The sequence below is a fragment of the Tenrec ecaudatus genome, chromosome 8 (assembly GCF_050624435.1).
Source record: "Tenrec ecaudatus isolate mTenEca1 chromosome 8, mTenEca1.hap1, whole genome shotgun sequence".
NCBI lineage: Eukaryota > Metazoa > Chordata > Mammalia > Afrosoricida > Tenrecidae > Tenrec > Tenrec ecaudatus.
The window spans coordinates 117,406,883-117,429,039 of record NC_134537.1 but is presented as its reverse complement, the minus strand read 5'-3'; the positions used below and the strand labels follow the sequence as shown (position 1 = coordinate 117,429,039).

The window sequence follows — 22,157 nt, the reverse complement described above, 5'->3', positions numbered from 1 at the left end:
AGCAGAGTACAGAAGAAAGGACGTCATAAATGAGGGTCCAAGGAGCAGAGAAAGGCATGATTGTTAGTGAAACTGTGTCTGAAGCATTTCTGGTACTGATTTGAAACTTCCTTAATCAATCACATAAATGTGACTAAAGTCTGTAAGTTCTATGTAACCAATGCAATTCATTAAGAAACCAGCAGAGAAGCAGAGTGTGCCAGGGGAGGATAGACTGGGACCAGAAATGGTCAACAAAGCTGGAGGGTAGCGGCATTCCTGACCTCCCCCTCATAGGCCTTGGCTTTGGATAGATGTTAAATTTGATTCTCCTTCCTCCTTGTCAAGGACAAGGTCAGACGCCATTCCAACAAGGTACCTGAGAAAGGGCTCAAACTCAGAACGATCGTGAGGACTGCATGGACCCAGCAGTGGTTCATTCTGTGAGGCGTGGGGTTGCTAAGGGTTGGAACTGATGTGGTTGCACATAACAACAGCATAGGGAGTGGGCAGTATTAGATAACATTAATTCAACATAGTTTAATACATTTTAATACAGCTCTCACCCATCAAGCAACCATTCTTATAGCAGCCTTAGTTTTCAAAGGCATGCTCTTAGTCCTTAGTTATACCTTACATCTAAATTCGAGAACATTTCTACGTCGTGGCATTTTAACATCCTCTTATTAAAAATTTATTAGTGAAAACAAAGCAAACAAACAAAGCCCTTTAGCCTGTCTCGGCATAGGTTTCTACTCCTGGAAGGTCTGGACAAGGACGCTATTACAGGTGCAGCATCGGAATGAGGCTGCCCTAGCAGATTCCTCATTCCTATGGCTCTAACAATGGTCAGGATGCATTCACTCAACATCTTTACGGAGTGCCTATTTCATTCGTCAACAAAGTCCTTCGGCAAAGGAAACGTGTCAGTTGGCAATAAGAATTATGACAATAAGCAGAAAAGCAAACAGTGTAAAGGGAAAGTGAAGCACCAGTTCCTGTTTCACAAAGAGCTTTCAGAGACGCCCGCTGGGGTGGAGCTGCACCTGCCTGGGAAACATCAGCCATCAGTATGCGGAGGAAGAAGAGGGATGGTGTTGAGGTGGTGCCGTTTGGTGCTGTCAGTCTGTCTTGTGCACAACCGGACAAAACCCTGCGTGGTCCTGTGCCACCGTCACAATAGTGATGTCTGAGCCCAGGCCTGCAGCCACTGTGTCCATCCATCTCTTGGAGGGTGGTCTTCTTTTTCAATATCCTTCTACATCACCAAGCATGATGTCCTTTCCCATGAACTGGGCTCTCCTCATGACGTGTCTAGAGTACGTGAGACAATCCTAGCTTCTAAGGAACATTCTAACTGTGCTGCTTCCAAGACAGATTTGTTGGTTCTTCGGGAAGTGCATGGTATTCTCAATATTCTCTGCTGGTATCACAATTCACATCAGGAAGAGAGGGCAGTACTAAGGCACTATCTAAGGAGAATGCTTGGTGCCGCTGAGGAGGAGGATGTGTCTGCCTGAGCACTGGGACCGGGAAGTAAAGTGATAAGGGAGTGAAGTCATGAAGCCTGAGGGGCCAGGGGTCAGACGGAGCCTTATAAAGCCAGGTAAGAATATTCATTGGTTTGTATTCAGAGGGCAAAGGGAAACGAATGGTTCACAGTGGGAGCAAGCGGAAGAATGACAGTCTGATCTGTTTTAAACGGACTTTCTTACAGTAGAAAAGAAGAGTGGGACAAACACAGACCTAGGAGGATGAGTTAGGCAGCTGTTGAAATAATCCATGTGGGAAATGGCGATGTTTTAGATTGGGAATGCAACCATGGATGGGGGTGGGGGGGGAGAGAGAGTTTCCAGATCATAGGTACATTTCATGGGGACGTATGACAGTATTTGCTAATGGTGTGAGCACAAATAACAGAGAAACCACTAGGATGATTGTAAAATGTCAGGTGTGAGCCCTGGGAGAACAGGAGTCATCAATTACTACTCTAGGAAGGATGCAGGAGAATCAGTGTAGGAGGGGGCAGGGTGGCGATGGGTGAGGTGACAGGATTTGTCTCAACTTAGTGGGCACAGGATCCTTGGTGGTTTGGCAGCTGAGGCTTCCCCCATGAGGTGACCTGGCATAATGTCAACCGCTCCGTGGAGGCATCTGCCGCCGCGAGCACTCCAGCAGTGGTAAGGGTCCTTATGGTGGAGCACAATCGGACGGAACATTCCTCGGTCGCTAGGAACAAGGATAGACCATGGGAAGTGGTTTGGTTTGGTGGTTTGGTGGTTTGGAATTCAGGAAAACAAAGCTTTGGGTGGTATAGATGGTTAAATGCTCAGCTACTGATTAAAAAAACAATGGGTGATTTGAACCCACCGAGAGGCAGCTTGGACTCTACAAAGGGCTGCTGATGTGCTTGCAAAGCGTCACCGCGTTGAAAAGCCCGTGGAGCAGTGTTTCTCTGCTCGCTTCCCATGCTGGGTCCTTAGATCGTTTCATAGAAGAGGGGAGGGAACCTTAGCTGTCACAGCCCAACTCCAGCATGTACCAGAATAAGAGGCCTGTGTAGGGTTCCTTGACTCCTGCAGCTGGGAGAGAAGGCCAGAACGAGGGTTTCTCTCCAACTCCCCAATACACTTAGTGGAAGGAGAGATGCTGTCTTTTAAACCTAAGTATTTTTGAACTCCAAAAACTGCTGGACAAGGACAAAACATGATTAAAAACTAGTAAAATTTTTTATAAAGTTTAAACATATTCTAAATAATTTATTAGAATTAGATTTACTACACAGAGGCATACCAAAAAACCCATTAATGTTTACTTAGCTCAGAATAATTTTCAAGTCAAACTTGACAGACCATGTCACTGTGAAATGCTTCAGAATGCCCTTTTCGTTTATTGGAGAGTCTGGTCTGACCAAACTCATTCTACAGCTGGGCTGACAAATAGATTCGACTTTTTTGACAACTTAAAATGGTCAACTCACTGTCAAAAACATGTCTTGAGAAGGCGTCTGGGGTCCTATCGGGTTCTATGAGGAAAAGTACTATGATAAATAAGACATTTACACTGGGTGGGAGGGGTGCCGAGAGCCCCGGTGGATGAGAGGCTATCAGTTTGGCTACAATCCACAAGATCATCAGTTTGAAACCACGAGCTGCTCTGCTGGAGAGGAAGGGGCTTTCTACCCAGGTAAAGAGTTACAGTCTCTGAAATGCACAGGGGCAGTTCGACCCTGTCTCCTACAGAGTCTCCAGGAGTCACCATCTATTCGACGGCAATGGCTTTGAGGGTTTGGGGGAGGGTTGCTGACATAGGTGCTGTGTTCATAGTATTTTTGACCGCAAGATTTCCATATATAAACTAAAAATTATATTATGCTGAAAAAGGCCAGACAACAAATTAACATAAGACCCAGCAGTTCCTCTCCTAGGGATATACTCCAAAGAACTGAGAGCAAGAATACAAAGAGTTTTTTATACATTAACATCCACTGTACTGCTGTTCATAAAGCTAAAGAGTGGAGAGAGCCCAAATGGGTATCAGCAGATGAAGGGGTAAATGAAATGGGCATAAGTAAACAAGGGTTCTTACTCTGTCATAAAGAGACATGGAGTGCCTGCACATACCACACTCTTGAGAACATTATGCTGAATGAAATAGCCAGACACAAAGGACAAAGATCTTCTTATCCCATAAATAGGAAATAACACAGAGAAAGGTTTACTAGTGGTTGATGAGTGGTTACAAAGGGAGGGGCTTGGGGAGGGTGTGGAGACCACCCTTTGGGAGGCCACAGTTTCTGTTACGGGTAATGAAAGATGTGGACAGAGTTAGTGAGGGTGGTTGTACGACATGAAGAAAGAAATGTAAATTCCATGGACACTGCTGTTGCATGGGAAGGGCTTTGCTACATGTACAACGAAAGGTGGTATTGTGACTGGGCTTCTGTTACTGACATGCACTAAAAGTTGGATGTATGGCCATACTGAAATAAATCTGTCTTAAAGATGTAAATGTTAGTGCTTCAATTCATTAAAAATGCATATATATATATATATATATATAGCATTTTACAAGTTTGAGTAATTTTGCCTTTTGCTAGTTAGTACTAAAGTCAGAATCAAAAGTCAGGGTTTTCTCCTTCTATCGATACATCTTTAAAACTTGGATTTTATTTTTTTTAAATCTGTAGCACAGACCAGAAAAAGAAAATTGGGGTTTGTTTCCTTGGCTACTGGAGAACTCACATAAAGCACGCGCACAAATCTGATGCTCAACTGTGAAGATATAGTTCTCCCTAGCCTGCAGTGGGCAAAGATTGTCAGGTATTCCGGCGTATGAAAGTTGACTTTATCCAATGAGATCTTGGACTTGAAGAGATCGAGGACCTCATTCAGATCTCACTGTTCAGGGCTTGCACAGATGAACTCCGATGTGTCTCGGCTGAAGAATTTGGGTTGGGGGGGGGTCTTCTAGTTCACCAGCACCTGGGCTACATGGGGCACCTGGAGACTCTTTTCTTCTGAGCTTCAAGGCTTATCAGATTCTTGGCTCAGAGCTCAGATTCCCATCTCTTCTGCTTCAGATGGCTCATCTTCTCACCATAACACTGAAGGCACTAAGGACCAGTCAGTCAGAATGTCGAGAAATGTCCCAGATGTCTCTCAATAGAACAGATCAAAAACAAACTTAAAGCTGAGCAAAGTCCTCCTAAAAGTCTCCAAGACCGCTTTTCACCTTGGCACAGAAATGACTCAGATAATGTTTAAATGTCATCCCCCAAAGCACTAAGAATTTGGTGGTAAGAACAGCCACCGCCTACCTACCTGTCATTTTGTCACACTGTGGTGGATTGCATGTTGTTCTGATCCTGCGAGCTATGCCATCATTGTTTTATAATACCAGCAGGATCAGCCAAGGTAGACGGGGTTCAGTGGAGTGTCCAGACTAAGACAGACTTACAAGAAGAGCCTGACGATACACTACTTAAAAAAATGGGTCAGTGCATTCCACGATGCTCACCTTCCTGACACGATCACTGAAGACAAATGTGGTGAAGATAGCTGATGGTGCCCGGCTATCACAAGATATAGCATATGGGATCTTAAGGGCTTGAGGTAAACAAGCAGCCATCTAGCTCAGAAGCAACAAAGCCCACATGGAAGAAGCACACCAGCCTATGTGATCATGAGGTGTTGAAGGGATCAGGTATCAGGTTATCAACGAACAAAAAACCATATCATTGTGAATGAGGGGGAGTGTGGACCCAAACCTATCGGTAGGCAACTGGGTATCCCCTTACAGAAGGGTCTCGGGAAGGAAACGAGCCAGTCAGTGTGCAGTGTAGCAATGATGAAACATACAACTTTCCTCAAGTTCCTAAATGCTTGTTCCTCCCCCACCATCATGATCCCAATTCTACCTTACAAATCTGGCTAGACCCGAGGATGTACACTGGTACAGATAGGAACTGGAAACACAGGGAATCCAGGATGGATGATCCTTCAGGAGTAGTGGTGAGAGTGACGATATCGGGAGGGTGGGTTGGAAAGGGGGAACTGATTACAAGGATCTACATATAACCTCCTCCCTGGGATGGACAACAGAAAAGTAGGTGAAGGGAGACATTGGACAGTGTAAGATATGACAAAATAATAATTTATAAACTATCAAGGGCTCATGAGAGAGGGGGAGTGGGGGGCGAGAGGAGAAAATGAGGAGCTGATGCAGGGGCTTAAGCGGACAGCAAATGTTTTGAGAATGATCAGGGCAATGAATGTACAAATGTGCTTTACATTGGATGTATTGATGTATGTATGGATTGTGATAGGAGTTGTATGAGCCCCCAATAAAATGATTTTTTTAAAAAGGCCAGTGAAAACCTTATGAATAGAGCCCAGCAGGGTGGAAGCCACTCAAACTGCAACTGGGAAGGAGCTGACTTCTCAAAGCAGAGTTGACCTTTAAGCTTATGAGGCCTTCATTTGCAGACGTGGAACAATTCAAAATGAAAAGAAACAGCTGCAAGCATTCATTAAAAGTCAGAATGAGGGATGATGTATCAAGTATGAATCTAGAAATATTGGAAGTTTTAAAAAATAAAGTGGAATGCATAAAGATAAATATCCTAGACATTCATGAGCTAAAATAAACTGATCTAGGACATTTTGGACCCGACAATCACATGCTCCAGGCAGCTGAGGCAGCTGGAAGAAATGACATAAAATATTTGAAGAGAAGATTGCAAAGGACGGCTAGAGAAGACAAGACCGCACTGAAGACGGAATATGAACGGCATCACATTCACTGTCAAAGACATGTCCCCTGAAGTGCAATGCTGCCACTGAGAAGGAACCATCCTTGTGTAGTTGAAGGAGAGAGAGAGCAGCTAATAGGACTATTCAAATGGACACAGCAGTCACTGATGCCCAAAGTAAACAAAGGAGCGGATTCACCACCTTCTGCAGGTGAACTGGAGCAAGCATGCCATCAAGATGTATCGTCAATGACTGGTGATTGGAATTGGAAACTTGTGGGGGAAAAAGGATAAGCAGTTGGAAAATACAGTCTTCGTGGCAGAAAAGATGTTTGAAATGACAGGATAAAATTTTGCAAGACCAAATAACTTCTTTAAGCAACAAATGATGTGGGCCTGACCAGATAGTATACGTACAAATCAAAGAGACTCATCTGTGTAAAAAGACCACAGAACAACTCCATATCATCATTTAGCACAAGGCCAAACATTGACTTAGAACAGACCATCATTTGCTCATAGGCAATTTCAAGTTGAAGGAAGCTGAAGAAAAAAAATGAAGCTTATGAGAGCCAAACTATGACCTTGAGTATATTCTGCTTGAATTTATAGACCAACTGAAAAAAGTGAACACATATTCACAATGGTGAATAATAATAATTGCACAATAAAAACTTATTTGATGACCAAATAAATTGTGGGATGACATTAAAGTCATATATGAAGAAAAGCAAAAGGTCGTTAAAACCAGCAAAGGAATGAGAAGGAAAGCGAGACCAAGAAACTGGCTCTTCAACGAGGGGCAGCTAAAGCATCTGGGAGAAATGACAAAGCAAAAGACGAGAAGAGACTGTCTCAAAGGGTAGCAGCAAGGAAGACAAAATGTGCCACCATGAAATGTGCAAAGGCCTAGAGTTAGAAAAGCAACAGGGTACAACACAATCTAGCTCTCTCAAGGTGAAAGAACTGAAGAAAAAATTCAAGTCTCTAATGCAATATTGAAGGCTTCTATATGCAAAAGATTGAATGATGCAGTGAATATCCAATGAAGATTGAAGGAATACAGAGTCACTATACCAAAAACAACTGACCAGTGTTCAACCATATGAGGAGGTAACATGACCAAGAACTGATGGCATTCAAGGAAGAATTGTAAGCTCCATGGAAGGCACTGAGGAAAAACAAGGCTCCAGGAAGTGGCAGAACATCCATGAAAGTGTTTCAACAAGCACGCAGTGCTGGAAGCACGCATCATCTCTGCCAAGAAGGTTGGAACAGAGGTACCTCACCAACGACAACGGAAGAGATCCACACATGTGACCATTCCCACAGTGTAGAAATTAGCAAAAAATATCCTGGAGATCACACACAGGTAACATTTGACTGACAATACTGCAAACATCGCCACAGAGGTATAGCAACAGGAAAGTGCCAGACATTCAAGCTAGACTCAGAAAAGGATGTGAAATGAGGGGCATCATGATGTTAGACGTTGGCTGAAACAGTGACCACCAGAAAGATGTTTCCTTACGTTTTATTGACTGTGTAGAGGTATTTGACTACGTGGATTACAACAAATTATAGATAACGTTGCAAAGAATGGGAATTCCAGAACACTTAATTTGGCTTATGCAGAATCTGTACATGTAGAACCCAAATCCTCCCACTGCGTCGTGGAAGAAATAAAGCCAGATGCCCCTTAGAAGCGAGGATAGGAAGACTTCATCTCCAGGGCTTTAAGCATGTTATCAGGAGGGATTAGTCCCGAGAGAAGGGCATCAGATGTGGTAGAGAGTCAACATAAGAGGGCAACCCTCACAGGGGTGGACTTACCCAGTGACTCAGTGGCTCAAACACAACAATGCGTGTGAGGGTGGTAGAAGCCCCGGCAATGATTTTTTCGGATGTACATAGGGTTGCTGAGTTAGAATCAACTCAACAGCACCTAATACTAGCAACAACGAGGATATGGTAGGCTGCCTGGGTGGGGCAAACAGTTAACATGCTTGGATGTTAACTGCAAGGTTAATGTTCAAGTCTCAGAGGCACCTCAGAAGAAAGGCCTAGGAATCTATTTCTAGAAAACCAGTCATTCAAAATCGTATGAAGAATGGTGCTACTCGGATGCACATCAGGTCATCATTACTCGGCACCAACTCCACAGCGATTGGTCCTGGCAAGGCTGCGGCCCAGCTTTGGAATGGAATTTTCAGTCACGTGTCTGCCGTTCTGTGTGCTCTCGAAAGGCCTGACCAAGGGATGCACTCTGAGGTCCTAGGCAGTGGAAGGACACCGAGGGGCAGAGGGAAAGTTTCTCTCCTGACATCAGAGTACTGGGGGCTCATTTTGACTTCCATTTATTTTTCTTTTAATTAATATGTTTCCAACATCAAGACATTATTAAATTAGCTAGCTGTATACAGAATAAAACCCTTTTCATCCACCACCCAGACGAATCAACAGAATTTTATATAGGTATGAACTTCTTATATATACTGGCCTCCCTCAGATATTCAAGGCATACTGGTGGTGTGCAGGAGGTCCACTCCTGCATTGCTAATCACATGGCCTAGAGCTCAATGTCACCGAGCACTCCCCAGGAGAAGGATGAACCCATCTGCCCCGTGAAGACGTATAGTCTCGGGAACTCTAGGAGCAGCGTGGCTCAGTCCTCTAGGGCCGCTCCGGCTCCGAGTTGGAATCGACCACAGGGCAGTGGGTTTGCATTTGTAAAGTCACCTCTCCCTCCTTCACTCTCACAGGAAAACCATTACGGCAATTTATCTTACAGTCTTTAAATTATTTTACAAAGGAATGTATAACCAAAGGACACAAGGACAAAATACATGATTTAAAAATTAAAATTGAAAAAAAAACTGCATAGGATTACTTCTTAGCTGTTGGGTTCAGTCCTGCAGGAGTAGATGGTTGTTCAGGATCCTGGTTAACAAGGCAAGTTGGAAAAGAGCAGCCATCGCCGAGGCTACAATAAAAACAACAACTTGTAATTGAAGCCTAAAAGAGACAATAGAATGACATATTTTTAAATGCTGATGTCTGAGAACATGTTGATATCACAGTCAGACATGAGGTTCAATACAATGTTCATATTTAAAGAGATGATGAGTTGACTGGCTTTTTCACATTGATGTAAATATGCATCACGATTAGTGCATTTAAAAAAAGAGTAGTTGCTTTTCTCAATTATCCAATTATAGACCAACGGAATAAGAGATCACAAAATGATCTCTTGTGGATTATTTTCTTCAGTCTACCTCCTAGAGAGTTTGTTCCTGATGTACCTTGAAAAAGTGGGTAGCAACCAATACTTCTTCTCATCACCAAAAACTTGACGCATGTTTTTACTAAAACCCAAGCTGAATCCGTTCTTATCTGTTCCATGACGAAATACTGGGCTTCTGAATGCCTCTAGAAAAGTGGTAGAGAAGACATATGATTAAAGAACCTACCTACTTGTTACCTACAATATTTAGAGACAATTTAATTAAATGAGCAATGCTCTGAAAACCAATGGCTAGCTTCCTAGAAATACTTATGTGCCTATCTGCAGTTTTACAATGTTATTTATACTATTCAAAAATCATCATAAAAAGATTGTTTCTATTTTAATTTTGAAGTAATCTTTTTATTAAAATGACAGCACATGTACATTGTAGAAAATTAGAAAATACAGACAAGGGAAACACAGTTCAAACCTTTTTTTGTCATGGTTATGAGGTTTATTCGGGAAGCAACAGGTCATAATCAATTATCAGGAATGCTCAGGATATAGATCTTTGATCAGGACAGCTTCCTCTCAGTTACATCCATAGGCATGGCTCTTTTCGGCCCTTGACCTCTCAGATATGTGGCAGTTTTTTCTTTAAAAAAAAATCATTTTATTACTTGCTCTTAGATGTGCAATTGCTGAAGTAAGATGAAGAAAGGCTGAAGTGAACAAGCTCAACAGGATCTTTCAAAGGGCAGCTCAAGAACAGAAAGCATCATAATGCAATCTGCAGAGATGTGACATGAGACAGCAAGGGAAGCAAATGCTCAACATTTCTCAAGTTGAAGGAACGGAGGGAAAAATTCAAAGCTTGAGCAACCCTATTGAAGGAGTCTACGGGTAAAAAGTGGACTGACATGGGAAACATCAAAAAAAGATGAAAGGAAAACACTGAGTCACAGTGCCAAAAAATAATTGGTCGATGTTCAACCATCTCAGGAGGTAGCAGATAATCAAGAACTGATGGTAACGAAGGAAGAAGTCCAAACGACACTGAAGGCAATGGTAAAAACAGAGCTCCACGAATTGATGGAATAATGTCTGAAATGCATCAACAAACACATGGAGCACTGACGGTGTTCCCTTTCCTAAACCAAGACATTTAGATGAGAGCCACATGGTCAACTGACTGGAAAAGCTCCAGATTCAACCTCCTTGCAAAGCATGGTGATGTGCAGGATGTGGGAAAACCATCAAACAATATCAATGATATCACATGCAAGTAAAATTTTGCTGATGATCGTTCGAATGATTGTCAGCAAATTATTGCAGATATACATCAACAGGGAATGGCCAGAAATTCAGGCTGGATTCAGAAGAGAACGTGGAATGAGCGATATCACTGCTGATGGCAGGTGATTGTTGGCTGAAATCAGAGAGAAGACCAGGAAGATGTTTCCTGTGTTTTATTTGTGCAAGGGTATTAAATTGTGTGAATCACAACAAATTATGGATAACATTGTGAAAATTGGCGATTCTAGTACACTTAATTGTGCTCATGTGGAAAGAGAATATGGGGATACTGGGTGGTTGAAAACCAGAAAAGGTGTGCATCAAAGTTGTATATTTTTACCACACATATTCAATCTGTTTGCTGAGTAAGGAATCCAAGAAGCCTAACAATGCAGGAAAATACAGCATAAGGATTAGAGGAAGACTCATTAACAACCTATGGCATGTAGGTGCCGCAATCTTCCTTGTAGAAAATGAAGAGGACGTAAGGCACTTACTGATGGCGATCAAAGACTATGGATTACAGTCAAGATTAAAAAAACAAAAATCTTCACAACTGGACCAGTAAGTAACATCATGGTAAATGGAAACAAGATTGCAGTTGTCAAGATATGAATTTTACTTGGATCTACAACCAGTACTCATAAAAGCAGCAGTCAGGAAATCAAATAATGTATGATATTGGGCAGATCCACTGGAAAAAAATCTTTAAAATATTATAGAGCAAAGATGTCATTTTTAAGATTAGAGTATACCTGATCCAATCCCTGATACTTTTAATTGTTTCATATGCATGTGAAAACTGGACAATGAATAGGGAAGACTGAAGAATCGATGCCTTTGAATTATAGACTTGGAAAGGAATTTCAAATATACAAATGACTTCCAGAGGAATGAGTAAGTCTGTCTTGGAAAAAGCATAGCCCAAATGCTTCTCGGAATTCAAGACGCATCTCACCGTCTACACTCGTGTATAAGCCGAGTTTTTCAGCACATTTCAAATGCAATTTTTGTGGTAAAATTAGGTGCCTCGGCTGATATTCGGGTCAGCTTATACTCGAGTATATACGGTACTTTGGCTATCTCATCAGGAGGGACCAGTCCCTGGAGAAGTAGAAGCAGTGAAAATGAGAAAGACCCTCAGAGACAGAGTGACACAGTGGCTGCAACAATGGACTCATAGAAACTACTGTGAGGATACTGGAGGACTGGGCAGTGTTGTTGTTTGTTTGTTTGTACACAGGGTTGCTACGAATAGGACCCGACACCAACTTAACAGAAGCAACATGTGTTGTTTACAGTCATTCAGCAATATTTGTCATTTCCAATGTACAAGTCTCTCACTCTTGTCAAATTAATCCTGGTTAAATTTCTGCTTCTAGAAACAGATTTTCTTAATTTTTTTCCCAGATTGTTCAAGCCTACTAGATTGAACTGCAGCAGGTATCTAATATAGCCCCTGTGTTCTGCAGCTCTGCTGAGTTCAGTCAGTAGTTTGTGTGTAGCTATGGTTTTCTTAAAACCGTATCATGTAAATAGGGATAATAGGCGAATAGGGATAACTCAACTCCTTTCTAATGCAGGAGCTTCTTCTTTTACTCATGTCAAATTTATCTGGCTTATTCTTCCAGACTTGTATGGAATAGAAGTGTAGAAGCATGCATCCTTATCTTCTTCCTGATCTTAGTGGGAGAGCTTCAGACTTCCATCACTGAGTAGAATGTTAGCTTTGGGTTTTTCATAAGCTCCCTTCTATTCCCAGCTTAGATGTTTGTATCATGAAAGGGCCGAGGATTCTGTGAGATGGCCTGGCTCTTCATCATCTGAGATATTCATGGGTGTCTACTTGTTCCCTTCATTTCACTAACAAGATTCCTTAGACCAATTGATTTTTAAAAGATAACCCACCACTGAATTCCCAGGATAAACCCCATTTGGTAAGTGTGCAGTATTTTTACTTTATGCTTCATTTGGCTTGATAGTATTTTGCTGAGGATATTTGAATATATATTCATATAGGATATTGGCCTAATTTTCTTTCTTGTGATCTTTGGGCTGGCTTTGGTATCGGGATCATGCTGGTCTCATGAAATGGGTTAGTAAATATCCTCTCCAGTTATGTTTTGGAAGAGTTTGAAAGGGGGTGATGTTCATTCTTTAAAATTTTGGTCAAATTTCCAGGTGAAGCCAACTGCTTCTGAGGCTTTTCTTTATGGAGGTAGGTTTTTGTTTGTTTTAAAGTCAACTTAGGTGATTAAAATTGAGCTGTCTGTTGTCTCCCACGGTGCCAGACAGGACTATATTAAATGCTCTTTCCACTCACTTCCAAAGCCCTCTGGCAAAAAGAAATGGAGGACGTTTTTGATGGCCGAATGAGCCCCTTTAAATGGTTAGCTGTCATATCGGTTCTGACACGCAATGCACAACAGAACAAAACACTGCCTCGTCCTGCACCATCCTCACGATTTTTGAACCCGTTGTTGCAGCCATTGTGTCGATTCGGCTCATTTTTTGTTCTTTGTTTTACTGAGCATAACGTCTTTTTCTGGGGGCTGGTCTCTAAATTACAAGAGCGCACGCCTTTCCAACCTTGCTTCTAAAGAGCATTCTGGTTGTCCTTCTTCCAGGTCAGATCAGTTGGTTCTCTGGCAGTGCGCGCTACTTTCAGTGGCCTTCACCAACACTGTAATTCAAGTGCGTCAGGTCTTCTTTCTCATTGTCCACTTTTGCAAATGAGGTGACTGAAAACTGCCACGGCTTGGTTCCCACGCACCTTCATCTTCAAAGGCACATCCTTGCTCTTCAGCTCTTTAAAGAGGTCTTCTGAAGCACAGTGCCCAATGCAATACATTATTTGATTTCCGGCTGCTGCTTCCATGGGTGTTGATTGTCATTTGTAAGTTTCTAGGAATTCATTTGTTTGTTGGTGTACAATTGTTTATCGCTTTGTTTAATTCCTGTCTATTTCTGCAAGCTCTATCAGAATGCCCCCACTTTTACTTCTGATTTTAGTGATTTGAATTTTTTTTTAGTTGTAGTTATTCTAGCTAAAAGTGTGCCATTTTCCCCCCAAAGAAACAAATATATATTGGTTTAATTGCTTTATTTTTCTTGTTCTCCACTTATTTCTGCTTTAATTTTTATTGTGCCTTTCCTTGGTTGGTTGGGGCTTCATTTACTAGTCTTTTTCTAGTGACTTGTATATCATGTACTAGATTTTAATTTACTATATTTATTTACTACTTACTACTTATTTATTTTAGATCTCTCTTCTTTATATCATAAACATTTGCAGTTTAAAATTTTCTCTTAAACATTGTTTTGGGCTTCATTTGATACTTGTAGAGCTTTGGGACATATTCTTTCTTTGTCTATTGCTCTATTGATTTTCTGGATCTTTCCATTAATGGTTTCTTTTCATCCTACAAAGGAGCACTGGAGCGCAGTGGTTAAGTATTTGGCCTGTAACAGAAGGGTTGGCCATTCACACCCATCAGCCACTCCTGTGGCAGTCTGCTCCTGAGAAGGTCACAGCCTTGGAAAACCTATGTGCTGTCCTGCTCTGACCGGTAGGGTCTGTAGGAATAAGAATCAGAATCAACTCAATGGCAGAGAATGTTCTCATGCCCCAGCTCACAGATTAAATGCGTGCATTGGGAACGCTTCTCTGACTACTGGATCTAAATAGATTCCTACCACCTCCCTTTGTTCCAAACTCCAGCATTCTCTGTGCTTCCTTCAAAGTACTTTGTATGTCATAATTACTTTGGGCTACTAATATCTTTGGTAATTAATTTTCTATGTTTTCCACTAGACTGTTTTGCCTCTGCTAACCACTGCCAATACACAATCTTTTATACATAATGGAGAGTCAGTACACATATGGAGCGAATGAGTTTGTGTACCACCACGTCACAACTCACCGAAAAATGTGAGGAATAAGCACGAAATTTACCACTTACACACAGGCTGGCACTTAATCACATAGCAGCTTTTGGTGAATGTTTATATATGATGCATTTAAAGTTCAGGGAACTATAAAAACAGATACTCACCTAATGTAGATTTGTTTTTGCTGACTAGCCAACAATGATAGCCAAACAGAGAAGACAAGCTGACAGAAAACATGGCTGCAGCAAAGAATAAAAACATAATATGGAACTTGGCTTGAGTATCAGGTAGACCATTCTACAGAGAAAAGAAAGAAATGAAACATTTTGTCAAAGGGATCAGCTGTATTCTGCCTACTTTGGTAAATTCATTAGTAATGTTTTTGGCTTAGATTTTTGCCCTTACATTTAGATATGGAGACTGATTCATGACTTTATGTTAAAATTATATATATACACACATGTTTGTATATAATATATATTTATTTTAATCTGATTTTTATATATTTACTTTATCTGATGATATATATTTGTCTATGTGGCTATATGAGGGAGATGTCACAAAGTTCGTGAAAAAATTCTTATTATCTTTTAATTCCATTTTGAACTTTTTCAAGCCTCCTTGTATATTTATTCATACATATCTACATGTCATCAGATTAAAATAAATGTTTATTGCAATATACGTATATATGGAAGACATTAAAAATATATTTTAAATTCTGGAACACTATTATGTTTTGAATAATCAAAATACACACAGAAAATTATGGTGGGAACGATAGGATGTATGTTAATTATAGCAGTAATGAATGATAAAATACGGGGTGATTTTTGAGGTGTCAACAACCTAGTTTTTTAATTCCTTGCTGGGATACGTTTTGCTAATATGCTACAGATTCACACATTTTAAGTACCCTTGTTGAATAAGGATTAAGCGGCACAATTGAACCGCTGTGCTCATTGATGTTTTTACATCACCACACACAACAGCATCAGCTACAAGAGCACAGCAGCAAGACATCCACAATCACGCTTCAAACGATCACAATTATCAGTGTTACCAAAAAAGTCGACCCTTGTGGGTACCACCTGTCTAAAGCCAACCTTACCCAGTTCATGGATATCTCAAAGCAAGACCAGTTTACCCTGTCCTGTCTGAGTGTCCAAGGGGACGCAGACTCACTCTTGGCTAGAGGGCTTTGGGCTAGGAGCACTTGGCCAACGGCAGAGGTGAGCCCCTGTGACAGGTGCTTCAACAACCTGCAGTGCTGTTAGATTGACACAAGTAACAAAGGCCTCTTCGAGGCTTTTGACAGCAACCTTTCCACAGTGAAAACTCTGGACACTACGTTCCAAATACAGTTGTGTTTTGGAATTAAATCTTCCACCGAAATGAGGATCATAGGTTGTGCTCCCTCAGATACGCATTGGGAGCATTCTTTAAGCTGGACCTGGAAGTAACCCTGAAGGTTGGAAGCAGGGCCGTTCACATGTGCTTAACGATGTAACTGGCACACAGCAAATCAATCTTTGCCATTGGACTTAAAAGTCACTTAAATCATCTGGCAATTCAGAAAACCCGACCATAAAAAAGTATAATCTAACATGTAAACAATAAGGAAGTTCAGGGAGGGTTTGGGCAGTTTTTTTTTACCATCTTTTGGTGCTCACGGTGAGTAGTTTTGGCCATTTAAACATTAAATTTTAATTTGGTCTTGCTCAAATTTAACATCTATAAGCGCAGAGAGCCATTGAGGTGCCTAGAGCCTTTCCTAGTAATATCGAATTAGAGGAAAAACTGTAATGTCATTTTTATAAAGGAAACACCCTATTTTTAAAGAATGAATAACACCTTGTACTTTTAAAATTAGCTCTGTACTGTGTAATCAATGTCTGGCATAATACACTTCTGAAACATGTACATGATATATTTTTGTTTACTAAAAAAGCCAAGGGAATGACTTACTGTCCAAAATTTGATAAAATACTGTAAATCCGTAGCAGCAATAAAAAGGCAGTATAGCAGAGAATATGCCAAGAAAAGGAGGAAAAATTTGTAATTTGAAAATCCAACACAATTGTTCACCCTGTCAACAAAGAAAAAAGAACATTACATTTTAAGGAATACCTACGCTCAGCCTGAACATAGTGTTCAGCTGACAACATTTTAAGTGTGTTTTCACTTCTTGCAGTACGGTGTATAGAATTTCTTTACACCTACAAACATTTAAAAAAATCCATTTCACGAAGGGAATTTCTGTGTGTAGGTTTTAAAAACGAATATTTAGCATTGCTTTCATCCATCATGGAAATGTAAACTCTCTCATGCTCCAATATGATAGACTAGTGAACGCAGGCCTAAATGCACAACCCGGAGAAACCAACTCAGACTGATGGGAGGAATTTATGAAGTTCTTCTTTTGCGTGATCATAGGGTTTGGCTTCCCCTTATAGTTTAAATTCTCTCACGTTTCCCCAAATCAGATGAAACATCTTCACACACGACCTTTGATACAGTCAGCAGACCCGGTTGCCCGAGCCTACTGAATGGGGAGTGGATAAAAAGGCTCCGCACAGGGTGCCCCGGGCAGCATCCCAGCTAGGGAATTGGGAGCCCTGCAGGCAGTGGTCCGCTCGGCTGCCTTTCCTTTCACTGTGAAACGAGCCTGGTGAGAGCAGCCATGAGAGTCAGCTCTGCCGTCGATGATCCCAACTACGGAGCTTCAGAAATCCTCAGTTCTTACTCTGAAATCATATTGCAGGGGACAGCAGGGAGCACACAAGAATTCAAACTATCCTATTAGTAAACATACACAAACCAACTCTTTTCATCTTCCTACATGCAGTGAAAATTTGCTTTTTCCCTCCTCCCCTTAGGCAAATAAGGAAATCACTGATGATGTGTGGCACCCCTCCGTGGGAAGGGGCCGAGTCTTCAGTGCGTGGACCAGCTCGCTGTCACTGACAGGACGAGCATCTGCTGCCTGAAACACACGCCTACACTGGGGCCCTTCGAATGTGTTTGTCCCCTCTTTAATGTTCACAGGGTCAGGTCACTCTTTACTGGCCATGCTAATAAACCGAAACAGTTTTTCTCTCTAGCTTTTTAAAAAGAAACTGTTCCCATGAAAGATCTTGACAGTTTCGACTTTAAAGAAATATCAGGAAAAGGGAACATTTGGGGGCATAAAGGCCTTCTATTTGGCAAATAAATTCCTAAAGAAGTGAAAAATTATGAATGCGTTTTGCATGAAACAGCTGCAGCTGCAGGTCCCGAGGTTGCAGTGGGCTAACAAACTGATGGGTGCAATGGGCACGGATGGCGCTTACAGCGGGATAAAGGCGAGAGAGAATGGTGGACAGGGTTGTCGAGAAGCCTAGCGTAGTGGCATTCTGTCTCAAAAGGACTGAAGATACTTATTTCCCTGCCTCCTTTGTCAGTTTCAAGAGGAGAGACTGGGCAAGCAGGGCAGGGGTGCTGTCAGACTTTGCACACGTGAATGCAGTCAGACAATGACTCTTTTGTGGAGTAGGGAAAACTGTAAGGGATAAGAAAGATGGGGTTTCTTCTTTTGGGTTTTGTATCAAATGATCAGTAGCATTTTTAAAGAAAGTAAAATTATTTTGAGTATAGATTTGATAGCTTCTAGTTTAGCCTACTTTAACTTCTACTTAAGAACAGGATTTAATCTGCCAAATCAGACCCAGGAAACCTTGCATTTGATATGCATTGCATACTAGAAGAAACACGGTAATATTGTTTGTTTTGAATAATACCTTACTCTTTTTAAACCAGATTTTAGTTGGACACTGTAATGGGCAACTGCTTTGAGACTCCATTTGAATAGAAAGAGAACTTGTTCTGAGTGTGAGCCCCGTCCACCCAGAAGAGGAAAGACTTCATACAGATAAACAAAACATGCTCCAGGCAAATACGCCTCCTTAAGCTGTTTCCATTCAGTGGAAATGGTTGTTGGCTGTTTCAGGGCAGCTGCTTTCTCAGTTTAAAACTCCAAAATAAGATTGGAATAGTGGAAAGAAAGTGGCCTCTGAGGTCCAAAAGCCTTGCTATGTGGCTCTAAATTTTATGAGCTCTACTTTCCTTCTCTTAAAAATGCAACTAGTAATGTCTGTGCCCATCATTGCTATTAAGCATCGGATTACTCGCAAGGTCAGCAGTTCAAACCAGTCATGCACTCCAAGGGAGAAAGATGAGGCTGTGCCCTGAAAGAGGGATAGCCGTGGACATCCTGCACAAGGTCACCAGGATGCAGACTTGACTTGATGGCAGTGGGTGGCTCACTGCTGCAGCATTGCTCTCGAGTCTGTGGATAATCGAGAGATCGGCGGATTTGAACCCAGCAATTGCTGCTTGGGAGAAAGATGTGGCAATCTGCTTCCAGAAAGGTCTACGGCCTTGGAAACTCTACATGGCCATCTCACTCTGTCCTTAGTGCTACTGCGAGTTCAACACATAAAGATGCTCAATAAACTGAATCCAAAAGGATTTACTTTATTTGTGCTTATTTTTGGTAAGGGTGTCAAAGTGCAGTATTAAAAGAGTTTATTATTAAAGGAAAATGTTATACTCAAAATAAAAATGCTTCAATGATAAAACACCCATTGAAGCAAACACTACAGATTCTCTCTGTTACCTAAAGCACCCTTGGGGTCCCCTGACTGACCACCGTCAGTTATGCGGGAGGTCAGAGGCTAGACACTGCTTATCTAATTTCTCCAATGCCCAGCTTTGACAGGGAATTTCAAAACTGTACACTAGGCCTGTGTAAAAAGACTGTTTCACAGTCTGGGAACTTCTTAAAGGCCCTTTATTAAGTGACTGCGACATTCATGCAATAGCTGTAAAACAGAACAAGGAAGGTCTTTGTGCATTTAAATGGGAAATCTCCGGAATATAAGAGGGAGTTTAGAAAGGCTGTGGGAAAATGGAAGAAGATCTGAACCATTGTGCCAGCAGGGCTGCTATTGGTTAATTACGACTTCAAAGCAAACCTGCACCGAGTGACCTAATTTCAGATTACACCCATGGATGCATATTACAAAACATGAATGACTATGGAGTGAAGCTTGCTTCAATACACATTATCTCTGTATTTCTGTCTCTGCTATTCTCCTCTACTGTCACTTTAAAAAATACTAAGAAAGCTTTAGATAATGGAGTTCTTCATTAGAAACTCCAATTGAACTATGGTGTACAATGCTTACATATATTTGTGAACAATCCTGGGAAGTATTTTAGAATCCCTGTGCTCATGGATATTCATATCAAAAAAATCTGTCTGAGCAAACATGGAAAACTCATGTTTATGTTATTCTCCTGAAAGCATTAGCTAGGTCGCTCAAGGCAATATTCCATTTTATAAAAACATTTATAGGCAGATAGGTGATTCAATTTATTAAAACCTATAAGCACTTTAGCAACTTAAGACTCCTTTATATGTGCCAGTTCCACATTTTCTTTCTTTAAAATTTTATTTTCTTAGCCTTTTAAGACCTGTCTTTATTCTGGAGATAGAGTTCTGCTGTAGTGAAGCAGTGTTATTGAACTCTGTGACCTGTGTCTAACCCTCATTGTTGTCTTAAACAAGATTCAGTCACTTAAATTTTTCAACACGTGTAATTGAACACCCCATATATTTTACGCTTAAAAATTTTTCCCATATATGAATATTCTCCTTACTGCAATAATATTTTAAATCCTATGCCATTGGCATATACCAAATACTTATAAAGGTTACTATACCAAATATTTATAAAGGTTATTTATATTATCTTTCACAAAGCTGATAATATTGCCACTAAAGTGGATATATATATATCTATATATATATATATATATATATATAAATCTTAGCTATATGAACAGATTTTTAGCTCACTCTTAACCATAAGACTTAACCTAGAAACAATCAATTCTTAGGGTGTGGTGCTGCTGATATTTACACTGAAGATATGGATGCTGTAGCAAAGTGTTGTGAAGAAATCAGATGGTATTCTGCTATCAGAAAGAAGAGCCTCGGGGGTCTTACAAGCTTGTTTTAAAACAAGCAGCCATCTAAGTGAGGGGTTAGCTAAGCCCACACGGAAGAAGCACACCAGCCTGTGTAACCTCAGGATTGAAAACAATAAAATACAAGATCAAAGGAGGAAATTGTATTAGAGCTTAGATTCTGAGCATTAGGTTTGCAGAAAACTGTCTCCAGAAATTGAAGGAATATCAATTGAAGTATTTCAGAAGGCTGAAGAAGCACTGGAAGCACTTTCTTTTCTATGCCAGGAAATTTGGATGACAGCTACCTGGCCAACTGACTGGAAGAGAGCTATATTTGTACTGATTCCAAAGAAAAATTATCCAACAGAATGCTCAAATCGTAGAACAGTATCATTGATATCACATACAAGTAAAATGTGGCTGAAGATCATCCAACAACGATCGACAGGGAACTGCCAGAAGCTCAGGCCAGATTCAGAAGAATATGTGGAACAAGGGATATCACTGCTGATGTCAGATGGATCGTGACTCAGAGCAGAGAACACCAGAAAGATGCACACTTGGCTTTCATTGACTGTGCAACTGCATTCGACTGTGTGAACCACAATAAACTGTGGAGAACCTTGAGAAGAATGAGAATTCCAGAACACTTCACTGTGCTCCCTCAGAACTCGTACATGGACCAAGAGGCAGCTGTGTGAATAGAACCAGGGACTACTGTATGGTTTAGAATCAGGGTTGTATCCTCTCACCATACTTGTTCAATCTATGTGCTGATCAAGTGAAAGAGAAGCTGGATTGTATGAAAAAAAGAGCGTGTTATAGGAATTGGAGGAAGGCTTCTAAGCAACCTGCAGTGTGTAGACGACACACCTTGCTTGTTGACAGTGAGGAGGAATCGAAGCACTTGCTGATGAAGATCAAGGATTATAGCCTCTAGGATGGACTACAACTTAATGTCAAGAAGACCCAAAGCCTCACAACTGGATCATTAGGTAATATCATAAAAAATGGAGAAAAGGTTGAAGTTTCAAGGATTTTTGTCTTACTAGAATCCACCATCTGTGCTCACGGAAGCAGCGGTTAAGACCTCAAAAGACATTGCGCTGCGTGAATCTGCTGCACAAGACCTCTTTAGCGTATGGAAGAGTAAGGCAGTTACTCTGAGGACTAAGGTGCACCTAACCCAAGTCAGGGTGTTCTCCATTCTGTCATAAACAAGGGAAAGTTGGCCACTGAGTGAGGAAGACGGCAGAAGAATGGAAGCACTTCAATTGTGGTGCTGGAGAAGACTATTGAAAGTGCCATGGCTTGCTAAAACGACCAAGCGACCTGTGTTGGCAGAAGTAAGGGCAGAGTGCTCCTCAGAGGCAAGGGTAGCAGGATTGGTCTCACAGACTTTGGACATGTTGTCCGGAGAACCCAGTCCCTGGAGAAGGACATCATGTTTGGTAACGTGGAGGGGCGGTGAGAAAGAGGAGGAGCAGCAATGAGATG

The 22,157-nt window shown here is 41.2% G+C and overlaps 1 protein-coding gene across 1 annotated transcript in view; it reads right to left on the bottom strand.

Moving 5' to 3' along the window:
* ZDHHC2 (zDHHC palmitoyltransferase 2) overlaps positions 1 to 22,157 on the bottom strand; it is an 83,754-nt gene that overhangs the window by 6,604 nt on the left and 54,993 nt on the right. The window contains exons 7-10 of the mRNA XM_075556763.1: positions 16,614 to 16,734; positions 14,810 to 14,942; positions 9,535 to 9,661; positions 9,123 to 9,215 (exon numbers count right to left, since the gene is read on the bottom strand). Of these exons, the coding sequence (XP_075412878.1) occupies positions 9,123 to 9,215; positions 9,535 to 9,661; positions 14,810 to 14,942; positions 16,614 to 16,734 (474 nt within the window). The remainder of the gene's footprint in view (positions 1 to 9,122; positions 9,216 to 9,534; positions 9,662 to 14,809; positions 14,943 to 16,613; positions 16,735 to 22,157) is intronic.